General features: G+C 41.1%; 1 protein-coding gene across 1 annotated transcript in view; it reads right to left on the bottom strand.

Moving 5' to 3' along the window:
• Positions 1-3,394: 3,394 nt before the first annotated feature.
• Positions 3,395-16,737, bottom strand: part of lgmn (legumain) — a 19,329-nt gene continuing 5,986 nt past the window's right edge. The window contains exons 4-14 of the mRNA XM_006632584.3: positions 15,817-15,898; positions 14,559-14,644; positions 13,338-13,413; positions 12,988-13,050; positions 12,361-12,427; positions 11,094-11,212; positions 10,346-10,435; positions 9,588-9,797; positions 8,860-9,030; positions 5,615-5,682; positions 3,395-4,225 (exon numbers count right to left, since the gene is read on the bottom strand). Of these exons, the coding sequence (XP_006632647.2) occupies positions 4,183-4,225; positions 5,615-5,682; positions 8,860-9,030; positions 9,588-9,797; positions 10,346-10,435; positions 11,094-11,212; positions 12,361-12,427; positions 12,988-13,050; positions 13,338-13,413; positions 14,559-14,644; positions 15,817-15,898 (1,075 nt within the window). The 3' untranslated portion in view covers positions 3,395-4,182. The remainder of the gene's footprint in view (positions 4,226-5,614; positions 5,683-8,859; positions 9,031-9,587; positions 9,798-10,345; positions 10,436-11,093; positions 11,213-12,360; positions 12,428-12,987; positions 13,051-13,337; positions 13,414-14,558; positions 14,645-15,816; positions 15,899-16,737) is intronic.

Genomic DNA, 16,737 nt, shown 5'->3' with positions numbered 1-16,737 from the left:
GAAAACATTAACAAATCTAAATCGAGGGTACAGCAAAATGCTACATTAAATGAAGAAAGTAATCTTTGCTGCTTGGCTGGATAATGACATTGGCTAAGCTCCTCACCAGTGAAGCCCAGGGCCATAGGGTTTGTTCTCATTCACACGAATGTCTTTACTGGGTCAACTACACTTTTGACCTATTAGTGCGTTTTAATTTTCACAGCTTCAGAATTAATGCTTTATTGTCAGAATCATTTGTAGCCACAGAAAGCTGTCTATTGCACTTTTATTCTTTGAGATGAATTTACTTGAACAGCAGTTCTCTGCCATTACATCTACATTAATGTTTGCGACAGAAGAAGATTCTTCAAGTCACGAAGTCTGTGGTCAGGAATCTCTTCTGACCAGCATTTATGGAGGTACACATGGTTGTAAAGGAACATATGCTTGACTTTGCCCTGTGGACTTCTTTTCATAAACAACAGGCATTTGAAGTTTATCACATCTTCTGTTATTCTGTTATCTGTTATTGGAAGCCAGTAAAAGTCTCAAGACCTCTCTAGCTCAAAATAACAAAATGTAGGTTTTACAAAAGCCACTGTGCTCCTTAAAAAATTGAGCTGTACATTGGGTTTTGCATAAATAACATTGTAGTTTTACTGTCCAGAATTTAAGAAATAGAAATATCCATCAATTTTCTAATGGGTTGCAGAAGAGCCAGAGCCTTTCCCACATATGGGACACACCCTGGTTTGGACCCCAGTCCATCACAAGACAGACAGACACAATCAAACTCACTCACATCAGGGTAAATTTTCCCAGAAGCCAGTGAACCTACCAGTATATCTTCAGACTGTGGGAGCAAACCAGAGGACTTGGAGAAAATGTCACAAGCCGCACGCAGGCACGCAGACACGCAGACACCGTCACATTCCCCCGAGCACCCGATCATTCACGAATTAACTTCACTCCCCTTGCCTATTAACTCCCACCCTGCGGCTTGTCCTCGTTCACTACTGAGGTTTCCTTAGCCAGAGCTACGCATCCAGTTTGCAACTTAGTCCGACCTCTTGTTTTTTCCTGTGACCCTCTGGATTTCTGACCCTTTGCTCCCGATCTCCGACCTCGCTCTCGCCTGACGATTTGGATAACGGTCGCCTTTGGAATTCAGTTGTTTTCTCTCTCCCTCTGACTCCGCCCAGGGTCTATTTCCCTTGGAAAACCCACCTGAACATGGGGAGAACATACAAACTCCATGCAGATAGCACCCCAAATAGAAATATTGTATCACCTTCTTTTCTAAAACTTTATAATGACTTCATTTTGTCTTACTGTATTAGTGGATTTTTGTCTTACTATATACTATAAATGGATTTTCTGTCACGCCCTCTGCAGCCAGAGGGTGCTCCTTCTCTGCCCTGTCCCTAGTTTCCGGTCTTCTGTCCTTCCTGTCCCTCTCTTTCCCTTGGGCTATATATTGCCGGGTCTTGCACTCTGTCCTCACTCAGCATTGACGTTCGGATGTCCTGAGACCCGCCTAGCACCAGGGCGCCCCACGTCCGCTCTCTGAGGGCATAGGTTTCTATACGGCATTCCTGAACTCTTTGCACTAATGAGCCCGGGCCTTTTTCCCGTCTTGCCGCTACGCATATGGGTCTTTTTCCGCTCTCCTGCTCCCCAGGGTTAGTCCCTTTGGACGTCCGTGACATTTTCATCTGTTGCATGTTGCACTTTGATTGCCTGAGAACACAATTCTTTTCCACATTTACTTAATGGGCACAAAATACTGCACATTGTAGAAAAAACACACCAAATACAAGTGACATCACTGACTTGTGGCCTTTAAAAAACATCTTTCATGTGTAATACACCATAATCACACACGATCGCGCATGTGATCTGAGTTCAAAGGCTGTGCTGAGTTAATGAACCTTGGGTTCCTGAAATGAAAATCAAACCCTTCTCTTTTACTTTGTGATCTGCTTTCTCATCAAACCAATGATGAGGCCATTTTCTTTTTATTCTGGAAAGGCAATATGGAATCTGGTTGATATCACTCGTCTATGGTTATTTCACTACCTCTCATTCTTTAAATTTGTCAGCATTCCTTGTGCCTGCTGTCACAGGTCTCAGTTCACTGTAGTGCACCCAAGCAGTGATTAAATTGAATTAATGATCCTTCAGCTCTTTGACATTTTGAGATTTGAAGTTATCAGTACAATTTGTGTAAGCGGCTGAAAATGATCAATTTTCCATGAACTGATAATAATTCAAGTTCTAATTAAAGACCTCTTGTCTGGGTCATTCTTTAAGAACTAGAATGCAGGCTGGTGATGAACTGACTGAACACTGATGGCTCCAATCTCACCAAGACTGTAGCACGTGGTACAGGAACTCACCTAGGGGTTGTGGGACATTGGTCAGAAGCCCCCCAATGAGATTTCAGCATGACCGAGAAGACCTGTTCCTGCCCTACCCCCCAGTCTGAACCACCTCTCCCCACTGATGTGAGATCACAGTCTGAAAAGAAGAACATCAAATGTGGTGGTAGGTTTGAGAGAAAGTGTGGGCACGTTTTTATTATTCCGATGCACAAGTCATGCCGGCCAGCCACTGCAGCTCTTTCACGCGGGTTTGTTTCCAAATACATAATCTTTTTTTTAAATTGGAAAATAAGAAGGTAATGCTGGAAAAAAAATAAAGGCTCAGGCCAATTTCAAAACCTCCCCTGAGTTTCTTGTATAAGTACAGTATATAACTGTTTGGGGTGGAGCGGTGGCTCTATGGCTAAGGATCTGGCTGGAAGGTTGCCAGTTCAAATCCCACGGCTGCCAGGGGAATCTTCGTTGGGCCCCTGAGCAAGGCCCTTAACCCCAACTGCTCCAGGGGTGCTGTACAATGGCAGCACCCCTGTCTGTGCCTCTCATGGAGAGCAACCTGGGGTATGCGAAAAGACAAATTCCTTATGCAAGAAATTGTATAGGGTTAATAAAGTGATGTTATAACATGAGCTACAGTTCAACTGAGTGATGGACACCACTTCTGAAGGGGGAAAAAGAAGGAACTGGAGATTGCGTTAGCAGGTGTGGGAAGACACACTCTAAGACCACTCATGATTCTACGCATTTACAGCCGAGCCTCTTCCCTCTTGTGTGGTTTTCTTCTGCATTTTGCTCAGAAGGAAAACAGATGTTTGTCAAAAACAGATCACTTCCTCTTTCGAGCTGCTGCTCCGGTCCATTAGTCACAATGAATCTCTTTCCTTCCAAACCCTTGCGATTTACCATCTCCTCACCTGTTCTCTGTTGCCTTTTCACAATGAGAATATATATTTTTAAAAATCCACAGGGCAGCTCCTCACTCCCAAGTAAACTGCAGAGGCAAGGAAGAGGTACAATAACAAAAAGCATCCTTTTTTTATTGGTTTCACTTTTTCTTTATTGATTATCAACAACCGGCTGATCTTTCACAGAATGTGTTCCATTTTGTCTTTTGAAACAATGCCTTTAAACATCAGAAGATCTGTGTAATTGCACTTTAAAACGTAATTCTTGACATGCATTCCCACCAACTCTACTGTCAGTTCATATGCAGGCTGTAAGGATTTGTGAAACAGTGCTGGCCTGAACCTAGTATCAACTGCTGTAAACTTTAGGGATTCTAAAGCCAGTAGGGCTATTTGTTTTCATGTAGTTCTAGTTAACAGCAAAAGACACTTGTCCTAGATATAAGAAAATCAGTGCATTTTTCTTTAATAAGTTTACTCTATGTCACATTACTGTAATAGTGTCAAATAATCTCTGACAAGAGTCATCCACACTCAGTCCCAGAGCACACACTTTGTATCCCTGGAGGACACATTCCCAAATGGATATTCTGCAGCACAAAACTGCACTTGCTGTAGACTCCATTATTTTTAATCCCCCTGGGAAGCATTTCCTCTCCCTTTTCAGGTTATGTATGATCCACTTACAACAATGAAATTATTTTGGTTTAAATCAACAAGATATAACATGTTTGGTACTGTAAAGAAACATTTTTTTTGTTTTCTTGTGAAGTAGTGCAAATTTATCATTTGAATTAAAAAAAGATGAAATATATCTAACATATATGTTGTTATGATTAAAACAAAACAGCTAATTTCTTGGGACAGTTCCTCAGTGTGATCTTCCCTGCAGGTCTTCACTGTTCAGACTTGAACTACAATCTGAAGAAGCACACCTCATCCATGGCCATCTGAATCCTGAAAGGCAACCATACACACGTGATCAGAGGCAAACAAGTAATATTACACACATGCAGTATTGAAGGCATGTTCCACATATTGAAAAATGATCTTGTTTTTCTTTGCTTTGAATCAATTTAGAATCGACACACCCTGTGGATGCTTGGCATCAGGGAAATAAATGAGCACAATCTCAGCTCTTTCAGACCAGCATGACAAGGGGTATAATGACAAGAAAAAAAGGCTGCTGCTGAAAGTGGTCTTATTAGATCAGTAGGTGGCGCTCTTCACTCTGGAGATTTTCCAGAAGAACAATGCCTCAGTTTGGCGACAGAGGACACTGTGGTGCATACCGCGCTGTCCTTCAGATGATATACTGTATGATATAAATGAGCTGGTGTCCTGGCTCAATTCTCCTCTGGACTTATGCAGTCTGGCGCCCCTAAAGTACCCCTCAATTCACTTAATACAACACTTTCTGACTTCTCCTCCTGATCTGTGTGCAGAAGGGCTGCACTTCTGTAGGGGAGGACTCGGGACTAATCTTATTAAAATGCAAGGAATTATTATTTGCCCCAAAACTAACTCTGTGAGAACTACATGCCTTTTGCAAACATGCAGCAGAGTTAGTATAGATTGGAGGAGTGATGTGGCTCTTATGGAAAACTGCAAACTTTTATGGAAAAACAGTTGCCTTGGCAAATTCTGCAAGGGCAGCTAAGGGTCATTCTGCCCAAATCGGGGCAGCTGAAGGTCATTCTGCCCAAATCTCCCTGTTGATTATCCTGCGCCACTGCACGGGGAAGCCCACTTTGGAGTTTGTTCCTGATAAGAGTCAGGTAGTCCCTACATGACACGTGACTAACTTCAGGGGGCTCAGTCTGTTCCCCATGTGTCAGCCCCAAGGGAACAGCTGTTTACCTCTCTGCAAGTGGATAGCGAGGCCAGCATATCCCAGCACGTTTCAAACTAACACACGTTGGTAATGTTCTGTGTGCCAAGGGTTCTATTATACTAAAGGACATTCTCTTCTGTTTGTCATCACAGGCCCAGAGCCATGTTTAGAAATACTGTATGGCAATGCAAAACTAGCGACCCGGTTACAGCGACACCACACCACTGAAAGCTCCTGTGCCAGTGGACTGCTCCAAGACCAATGCGCATAAGTTGTTTGGCTCTTATCTGGGCCGTGTAGATCAGGAGCTTGGAGGCGTGACCGAAATGATGGTTCTGATCGGGGTCCAGCTCCCTATGCTGGCAAAGACTGCAGCATAACCCTTCTAGTGTAAAATAAAAATCTAGTCTTCACAACGTGTCTGCACACTCTTTGGGTTTTCAGCCTCTATGTTCATTATATTTTAGCCTTCAAAGGATCATGAAACAAACCACAGCCAGATAGGACCATACCTGTCCACTGCAAATCCTTCTTCACACAGGTTCACAAGAACATAGAGATGTCTGAGGGCGTACTCATACTGAAACAGAAAAGAAACCAGAGCAGGTGGGTATTTTAGTTTTGAAAAACTCCCGCATGTTCGTTTGGTTAATCTTAAATGACACATGAAGATGATCTAGGATTTCCCCTTCCTTCTGACTGGCTTCCCCTCATTTGCAGATTACCAGTAAGGAGGCTAGGAGAAACAAGGGTGGATTTACAAACAGCAGTTGCTTTTTACATCTCTCCCTTCTTATAATGCAACTTGCATGTTATAATGATGCTATTGTTTTCACCTAACACTTTTGCACAAGTTAGTCTATACTACGCTACTTAACGCCACCCCTATCCTATCACTGATTTCAGGACCTCTCCAACACACACCAGTGTAATGAAGGTGGCCTGTAAATGATGTATGCAAGAGGGAGAGCCTCCAACAAACCAGCTGTACACAGAATTACACTTTAAGAAACGAGACCGCTATTGGCGTCTCGAGGCTGAAAGTGACTTTTTTGCAGGTCTTGGTTCATTTATTGCAAGCCGAGTCATGCTTGATCAACTAATATTCCTTCCATTTCAATTACGGAGTCCCAGCTGGGGCACTACAGGATGTTATTCCTTGCCTGTCTATGCTAATCAGAAATTTGGAAACTGGTTTGGTAATGTGATCATTTCCCCCCATCTGTTGATACACTGTGTTGATCTTCATCATGATCCAGCGAGGGGTACTCCTACATGCCACTGGTCACATGGCAAAGTGGAAATGAAACAGAAAGCACAGACTGAAATAGTCATTTTCGAATGGTGAGGGGATTTAACCATTTAACCCTTTCTTCCTGAAAAACTCAATTTGTTTGTTGACACAGCATCAACAGCTACATGTGCAGCACGGCTCTTCTGCTCAATAAACTTTATAGTGTTGCTCCTTTCACACAGGTGCTGCATTTGACAATAAACATGAAGAATGGCAGTCTTATTCATTTGCATTTCATTTTCAGACATGAAACAGGGAATGGCTAAACACGTCTCAAATTACTTTTAATCCAACTATGTGCTCTTAGTGTTGGCTGTGGAAATGGTGTTGTTTAGGGTAAGAAATGGTTAATCTATTTATGTACGCTATCTATTATTAAGTTCTTTGTCAAAACTAAAATTACCCTATTCTGGGCTTCTTTCATTTCTGCTTTTTTAAATAAATAAGAGCTTCTTTCAATGAAGTACAATATAATTCTACTCTAATACCTGCTTTATGTTTCATTTAACTGATTATATGGATTAATTAAATGACTATAAAATGACTCATTATTTGAAACATTATCCAGTCATCGATATATTGATTAGTTCAGGTGGGTAGCTGCGTCAGCTGCAAAGGAACAAGTAATAGGTTTATTCCATGCTGAAAAAAAGAAGAAAGAAAACATGTTTTGGCTGTGGAGCCTTCTTCAGGTGTGATCAATACTAATCAGTATGTTGATTAGGAACAAGTAATAGGTTTACTATTACAAAGGAACAAGTAATAGGAACAAGTAATAGGTTAGAGAAAAAACACAACGTTTCGGCCGTGGAGCCTTCTTCAGGTGAAGAAGGCTCCACGGACGAAACGTGTTTTTTCTCTCTTCTTTTTTTCAGCATGGAATAAACCTATTACTTGTTCCTATGCAGCCTACGCATGCTGATGCAGCTACCCACCTGAACTAATATATTGATTAGTTAACTATAAATTAGATCAATATCAATGAAATGGCATTATCGGAAGTGGTCTACAACCAACACAGAATTGTTATAGCCAAATTCAACACTTTACAGCTTAACCTGATTTACATAGAGACTCCTTCTGAAATGCGATGTGTTCTTATCTCAGTAATTACCTATAATTTGTGTGGCTCTTCTGACTTGTGCTGGGACTCTTCCACTTTTACAGAATTTTAGGTCTGTTTAACACTTTTACATTTTGTGCCTCATGTCTCCCCTCTTTTACACCACTGTTTTTGTCAACTTAGAAGTAAACATTTCCTGACTTTATATGGACAAAGGACATCAACTTGATCATAAAACAGTCCAGAGTATAAAAAACAGTAAACTTCTAGTAAAATCATTGCAAAATAGCTTTGTTTTAGATACACATCATTATAGATATATTATTGTAAAATGTTATTACTGTTTCAGATGTTCATGTATGTTTTACACTTTTTCCACGTCTAGACTTTGTCTTCTGAATGCAAAGCAGCCTAACAAAGAGGTTCGGTGAAATGTCAAGATGCGAGCACACTGCATTGCTAGAAAGTAAAAATAAGCAGTATATTACAGTACATTATATACAGTATTAAATGTCCTTATTTATCATACATTATATACAGTATTAAATGTCCTTATTTATCATACATTATTCACTGTTCTTAATGTAATGTTATGTAATTTTATACTGTACATAAAAGTTACAAAAAAGTATTTTGTTGTTGCTTTCATCTTAGTATATATGCTATACTCTATATGTTAAATTATTTAAGTTAAGTTTAATGTGAATGTTCTGTTTACTCACAGAAAATGTGGATGTACTGTACACTACTACTTTCACGACCTGGTCCCTATTACACACCTATTCATATCGAGAAATATGTCCTCCAGTAATATTTATGTCCTCCGGGTCCCCATCATAGGAAATAATCCCCTACTTAATGTCTCTGTTTTCCAGTCCCCATTAAGGAGGTTTAAGAGAAAGGCACCCCTGGTAGAAAGTCAACTGTCACCTTGCAAGCAAATATGAATAGAATACAGAGCAGTAATAGGTGCATTATTCATTTTAAAATGTACCAACAGATACACTACTGATTTTTTAAAAAAAATATATACTCCAGTTTGAATTCACCTATTTCGTTTTCCATGACTGTAAAATAATAATAATAATAATAATAATAATAATAATAATAATACCTTAAACTTATAGTGCTTTTCTGGACACTCCACTCAAAGCGCTTTACAGGTAACGGGGACCATTGTGTAGCCCCCACCTGGATGATGCGATGGCAGCTATAGTGTGCCAATACGCTCACCACACGTCAGATACTAGTGGGGAGGAGAGCAGAGTGATGCAGCCAATTCATAGATGGGGATTATTAGGAGGCCATGATCGGTAAAGGCCAGGGGGACACATCTCATCTCCAGGAAAGGGGACAGTACCACCTCAGGCTCGACGACAGCAGAATCGGAGAGAGCCTACCTTCGGTGTGTGCCAGTTGAAGCAGTTGTGCTTGAAGTGCTCTGCTGCCGTCTTGTAGCACTGGTGCTGAGTGAGGTCCTGCCTGTCGCTCAGTATCTGCTCGGTTCGGTCTCTGGAGTTGGTGATGGTCTGCACCACTCTCTTCATCGCCTCCCGCAGCAGCTCCCTGACCTGGGAGGAGAGACACGCATCTGACTCTCAGAGCTCTTGGCAAACAACATTTTATTGCACTTATGGAAACGACAAAATGATCTCTGAAGAGCATATGAGTCCACAGATTATGTCGTTACCCGATCACGCTGAACAAATAAGGATTGTGTTGCTCACTTCCAAGTTGTTATAAAATAAAAAGCTAAAAATACACATTGGAAGAATCTGGACTATGGATTAGTTCAACCACATTGCTCCCTGGAAGAGGAAGTTATCCTGTCATAATAAAAACCTATGCAGAATATACAGATCATTCTATGCTAGAAAAAGCAGGTCCTGAAAATTTCAGTTTGGCAGTGTGAAAGCTCTTCTGATGTGTTAAATAAAATGTGGCTTATGTGACCAGCTCAAACAGACGTCACTTGAGTGCAATCGACAGCAAACCCAATCGAGGGTGAAATTATTACCTGTTGGATTTGATGTGAGAGAGGTCTTTCTCTCGATGCTCAGTATGTCCCTGTTCTCAGTCGCTCTACTGCAGCATGACCCAAGTGGTGTGCGTGGCTCAGTGCTTTTACCTTCAGATGGGTGTTGATCTCTTCCAGATAGGCCTTTGCCTTGGCGATATCGTTGGTGGCCATGAGCTTCCTCTTGAGGATGGCGAGGGGCACGTCTGGGCTGGGAATCAGGTCGGGGTCCTCAATGGGTGGGAGGGTGACTGGGGCGTTAGGCTGGGCATTGGCTGTGGGGTTCCCCTGGAACTGTATCACCTTCATCTGGGCTAGTGTCTGAGACCGCAAAACAGAGGAGAAGCTTTTTACCACAGCTTGCTTCAGCTTCTCTCAGATCTTAACAGAACCTGGCTGTTGACACTCATTCCCTGTAATAAACAACCTTTTATCCTGTTTACCAATTAAGCGAAAACTTATGTTCATTAAGTGTTTTATTTACGTCTTTCCGGCTTTAAAATGAATTAAATCCTTTGACTCTGGAAATGCTAATCTCTTTTTGAAGAGCTTCATCTCAGTTATACAAAAAACAGACAATCTACTGTACACGAAAGAATTAAAAACTAATGTACTTAATTTCCAGTTCATCATTAACAAGACAAGATTAGCATTTTTGCTTTCCTCCAGAAGATGACTACAAATGAAACATTAACTACAGCTGGCTGTTAGCTTGGTTAATCAACACTAATTATCAGAACACAAATTAATGGGAATAAGTATAAAACAAATTTAAGGAAAACTTTTGCAGGGAACAACTGCAGAAACATGCAACAACACTCCTGAGATGCTTTCAAGATGTCATATAGGCAGAACAGAATTTCCCTTGCCTTGTTTCCGTACTGCATCACGTGACTGGTGTTGGTGTGGCTCTTCACGATCTTGAACTGTTTCAGGAGTGTTTCTTTCTTCAGGTCTTCCTGCGAGCAGAAGAGAATTACGCAGACAATTACTGGAAAGATTCCATACCAAGTATTTTGCATCTGGAAGCCTATCCCTTTTATTATGCAAACAGTAGATTGGTGGTTATTTTTTGAACCCAAGTGTTATTTGTAATAATAAGAATTTCTTGCATTTTTCATCACAACATCCTTCACCCAGCACTGAAGTGCAGCTCTCATCTGGTCACATCATCTGCCCAGGCAGATTAACTGCTTCTTCAACTGATTAACGGAAAGATTTAGAGAGACCAGATTGTGCATCATTAAGCCAAGACACCAAGGATAACACTGCTATTCTTAATTGACATGGGATCGCTCATGGTATTCCGGACCTCTGTTTTCTTACAGCACCCCGTCTCCTGCTCACCATTCTGAGACAAGGGCTTGGAATTCTAGTCCTGATTGAAGAGCGCCACCTACTGGTCCATCAACACCACCTACACCTACAACAGCAGCCTGGTTTTCCTCAGAAGTCTACCATCCCAGGACTGATTGGCCCTGCCTGGCTTAGCTCTTGAGTCCAGACTGCAAGGCTGTCATGAGGATAGCCAAAAGGTGCCGAGATACGGCAGACACAGGCACCACTGCAAAACCTATTCAAGTAAAAAACGGAAAAGCAGCAGAGGAGGCTACTCACGACATCGGAGTCCTCCATCCAGTTGACGCTGTACCAGTCTCCCAGGTAAGTGTCTCGTTTCTCGTCGTAGTAGCAGGCATAGGAGGACTCGTGGGGGTTCGCAGCCGTAGTGGCGTACACTGTAGAGGACCACACAGGGTTAAACATCAACGTGCCGAAAACTGGCTTGACTTGCGGCCTGCTTCACCATGGTCACACATTGTTAACCCACAAATGGGAAAGGACACTTGCACCGCAACTTAAACAAGCAGAAATATGGGTTAGAAGTCCTCATTATCACTATCAGAAGATGTACGAGCAAGCATGACCTTGTACATATCCACCCGGGCACAGTGCTTTTACAGTGAGTACAAAGGGCCTATATTAGGGCTGTACAATTTACTGTATGACTGCACAAATACCTTTTATAAATGTACATTTTCTCTTTTTCAGTTAAAGTGCAAGAAATATTGATACTAGTAGTGACTGCAAATCTCATTTAATGAGGAATATAACCAAGCCTCTTGACCTTAGAATTGAGGGGAAACATCTCAAATATAATATGTTGCAAAAAAATTCAAACTGAAAGACAGGAGCCTCCAAGCAAAAACCTGAAGAAGAACCTTGATCTCATCATAAAACCTCAGCTAGTCACAATTTTACTTTAACTGCAAGTCAGCCGTCACAAGCAGACCTTGTGATGTGACACACTGCAGCCTGACCTTGCATCCTGCTGACTGCACAGAAATGACAACTGAAGAAGGGAAGCACACTTTGTGTGGGACTGTGAGCTCGACTTTAACTGGAGGTCATGTGCCTCTCTTAAAGTGTTTCCACTAGCCAAGCAAACTGAGGCAGTGAACACCTTCCAATTGACTATCAGTAATGAAAAGGAACAGAGAAAAGGAAGGTGCTGTTTGAGGCTTTTAAATAAATGTAATACAGCAGCATTCGGTATCTTCGAAAGTAATTTTCATTAAATACTGCACCTAAAACAGAGTTGACGTTCAAGACGGGTGTCTCAGCTCTTGGTCCTAAAGAATCCCAATTCAGCACGTCTTATATCTAACCACGAAGTCATTGTTCTTTAAAGAACACAGTTTAACTGTAATTTCCTAACTTAGAGATCATCTCGACCAAATAACCCATTTAGCTCTTAATAACCAGAGTTATGTTGAAGTATGTTTGAAGTGTAGACTTGGAAGTTTAGATTGTATAAATTAAGCTGTTCATCATCACAGCCCTGTATTGTTCTTTTTGTCTCAACAGTCCAGAAGTGATGACTTACCATCAATATCAGCAGGCAGGTGGTTCATCATGGACCCTGACTCACAGGCTTCAATGTAAAACACCATCTGTGGACACCACACACAGCACTAAAACGTCTGATCCTTGCTCGTTTTCACAAGGTCTGGGGGATTCAGCAATTATTTTCCCTTTGATCTCAAGGTAAGCTTTAGGACATGTCAATAGCAAACATGATTGTGGTACATATGGAAACCCAGAGCTGTTCTGTCTGGCCTCCTCTCAAATTCGATACTTGTCCAAGATTGCAAATGGACATTATCTGACTATCTTCAGAGCTGATGGAGGCTATCTAATGTTTAGGCTCATGCCCCAGGGACTTTCCAAATGCTAAAATACAGATTTGTTATTTATTAACTTTAAAACACTGCGCCAAAGCTTTGTTGAAACTAGCAAAAACAGTTGTGAAAACTATTCAAACTTCAGGAATTTATGAGAATTTTTACACGTTGTCTTTTTTAGGAATGAACTGGAATTTGTCATAGTAATTCACGAGATAATAGCATAAACAACTGCCAAGCAGTGGATTTATGAGTATAGCAGACACACCACTATGTTTTAATGGATAGTGCTAAAGTGTCCTCTTTTGTTTAAAAAAAAAATAAATTACCTTTTTGTATTTTTTGTTTTTATGCATGTAATTGATAGCATCTTTAAGGTCTTTCACATGGAGCTGAAAAACAGAACATAAGTTTTTTTAGAATACAATTTAAATGAGTGCATCAGGCTACTGTATAACAGAGTGATACCTAACCAAGAGTCACAAGACCAGATGAGAAAAACAACGTTCCTGGGTGGGGCTATATTATTATGACCGTTTTCCACACTTCCTCCCAGGAATCATCATCATCACAAGAACAAAGGTCTACTGAATCACTGGTAGCAGTATGATTCTGTGCATTAAGGCATACTGTGTGTGCAATCTGGGCCTTCCTGAGAAATTAGAAAAAAACTGCTTACATCATCGTTTGGAAATGCCAGGAGCCCAGGGGCACCGTGATCCGTGAAATAAACAAACACATGATCGTTGGGACCACTGCCAAGGAGAAGCAGATAAAAAGAAAGAATTTTCAAAAAACATTGGTCTGACTCCACAGGTGAACACAATGACTAAAAAGACAAAAGGCATCAATGCCCTCTGCAGTAACTTCCTCAATAGAGCCTGGTGGTTTTTCAGCAAAACAAGGAAGCTGGCAGAGGTAAATGCACAACGGACAAAAAAAACACTTGAGCTTAGGGGCCATTTCATGGTCTGCACCCATTACATAGGCATCAGTATGCCTTCAGTGACTCAACATTGCAAAACCCTTTAGTCATGACCCTTTATTGCAAAATTAAAGCATAGTGTAATTAATGAAATATTAACTATAAAGATTTAGGGAATTAAATACTGTGATAAGCAAACAAAAGAGGAAAACCCACGACAGACATCTGAAGGAAATGCACTCATCAAGACATTCATTTAAACTGCAAATGCGTGTCAAATAAATTATTTCAGTAAAAGTAAAAAAAAAAGAGAAAGTTTTGCATTGCAAACTAATTTCTTCCTTTTTTATATTAAGCAAACCAAAATACTGGAATCAAAATATTTAACATTATCTTTACCCATCTACGGTTTAATGCTCTATTTAGCAAACTTTCACACTAAACAATATATTGAATCTGCAGGGGATTGGCGCAGAATTCTGGGAGTGGACAGTGGGAGAGGCAGCTGGGAAAGAGCTCTGGCACGGATATCTCAACTCTAGTTCCTGATGCTCTCTGTGTACAGTACTTCAGCATCAGAGGAGCTCCTGTCCTCTTGGAAAGGACTGAATACCCACAGTAAGTAAATCAGGTTTAACCCGCTAATCCTACAAATGCTACTTGTCCACTTTGGGGTAAAAGATATATAAAGCACAATGAAAGCCTGTTAGATTTCTTTTAAGATGACGAATAGTAAAACCACAGAAGGGTATTAAAGTTATTGGAGAGGCATTATACTGTAGGTACTCAAACACGGTACTCAGAAATAAATCCCACTTAATATCCTCACACAGGGCTAGACAGACACCCTTTCAGAATCGCTCTTGTCCAGAACTCCAAAGTAAAATGGAAAATAAGCTCTACAGTAAAAACTTTTTACACAATAACAGGAAAAAGCAGAACTGCTGAATTCCTCATCGTTCTTGGTGTACTTGCCTCTTCAGCACTTTTCCCGACCCCACGCCCCTCAGCGCCTGCGCGTCCCCTTTCAGCACAGCCAGAAAGTTGGCAGGTGTCACATCCTATGGGACAGCACAACGGAAGAGGGTTCAGCGAGGGAAAACAAAAATGGGAAACAACTGAAAGGAGCACGACTGGAGGGATTGGACTGAAAAAAATAGTAGGAAAGTGGGGCAACTAACACATCCAGATCTGACCGTAAAGTGTCAAAAGCACGGTGTGGGTGAAGCCCATTTAACATGTTCAAACCTGAGGAATGTCAAAGTGAGAGACAGCGTTTTCTTTTGTAATTACCCCCCCCAGCCTGGGGCTTCTTTTTAGAAATGTAGAAATGCTGGCACGAAAACAGCAGTTTATCTTCCTTCTACCCTGCTGCCCTTTACTTTACACTTGTCTTTGTAGGTGTTCTGCCTGTCCTAAATAAGGGAAATCTCCAGTGCTCCTTGTGAGAATGAAGTGGAACGCAGTGACCACAACTCAGACAGGACGCAGCCAGAGGGGTCGCTCGCACTGGTTGGCAGTTGCCACCCTTAATTAAGGCTTTGCCACCTCATTTTAGGCACCACCTAAAATCCCATATTGTCGTACATTTACCAACAAAAGAAATGTGCTTTTCCAGAACGCACACGTAGCCCATACTGCAAATGGTTAGTGCAGGCAAATGTTTCAGATCACTGCAGATCATTCCCATGCCACCAAGTTGCGCAAGATTTTAGCTTGGGGACGAAAGATAATGTATAATATAATCATAACTGACATTAAATCACAGGAATGAGTCAAAGTACCTGTCCCTTTTTATTTCAACAGTAATGGGTGAATACTTTTTTAAGGAAACAGCCTTTTATGACATAAAAACCAACAAAGTGAAACCTTCACCAAGACTTTCTGTTATATTGAGAATTATGAGTTTTACTGACCGTTCTTTGAAAAGCTTTTTAAGAAGCTTTCAAAATATGACTGAAAAAACGTTGAGAAATAACAGGGTTCAAGGATCTTTCCTCGTGCTTCAGAGTCGTGACCCGGTGTGAATACAAGCTCTGCGCGAACCCGCTCTGCTTGGGCCTCACTTCCACCTCAAAGGGGTTACCAGTATAGAAGAAGAGTACGACACCTTTTAACAGTACATCTTATTTTAGAAGGTAGAAAATACTATTTAAAAATGCCACCCCATATCTGTTCCTGCCACCCCCAAATAAAAAACTCCTGGCTACGCCACTGAACTCGGAGGCCTCACCTCCCCGATGTAGTCCTTAACCACTCCCTTATACACATCTGTGCCGTTCGGCCGGTTGATCACAATTCCTGGAGTAGGATTCCTGAAAGATAACAGGTAATTGTTATTATCAGTCATCAGTATTGTCACACATCATCACTGGAGTGCCACTGCTTATCTCAAATATACCACCATTTAAAAAACATGTTTTCTGTTGTCAGGAATCAAATTGCAACTTATTTATTCTTCATCTTTTCCAGACAGATCCAAACTGCAAAAATTAAAATTCAAGCAAGGTGCCGTCACCGGATCGATACTGAGCCTGATCTGAATTTACTCGGGAAGACTTGTCTGGCTCGACAGTTCAATGACAGCAGAAAGCTTGATTTCTTCATTGCTTATTCAATGGAGTCACTGAGGAGGCTGAGGTTAGGCTTTGGTTCTCCAAGATGAGGAGTGAGCATCACATTTGCATGTATTTCATGTGATCCACTGTTATTTGTACTTTCTCAGATCAGAACCACATCAAAACATCAACTAAAAAATGGAGGCAATATAAACTACGTCACTGATTTGCATAACAGAGTGGTGTCTTGTACATCTCTTTTAAAGGAAGCCCAGGCAGGTTAGCTGCAAAGAAATCAACAAAACTCTGCCAGAGGAAATTGTTTAATAAAGATGAATATAGGTGGAAGTGATTTCTTTCAAATGCTACACAGAACTTTTAAATGATGCAATTTTCAGCGACAGCAGTGACAAAGTACAACTTTAACAATGGCTCATTGTGACAAAAGCCATAAAATATGATAAAATCCCACCATAGTGAAACACTAGTAAAAGAAACTGGCAGATACAAAGATTAAGGTTACAGGTTGACATTGTTAAGAAACTGGGCTCTTGTCCCATTTGGCAGGTGTTCAAAAACAAATGGAGTCGAAGATG

Source organism: Lepisosteus oculatus, chromosome 8 (genome assembly GCF_040954835.1).
Source record: "Lepisosteus oculatus isolate fLepOcu1 chromosome 8, fLepOcu1.hap2, whole genome shotgun sequence".
Lineage (NCBI taxonomy): Eukaryota > Metazoa > Chordata > Actinopteri > Semionotiformes > Lepisosteidae > Lepisosteus > Lepisosteus oculatus.
This window is presented reverse-complemented; position numbering and strand designations above follow the sequence as displayed.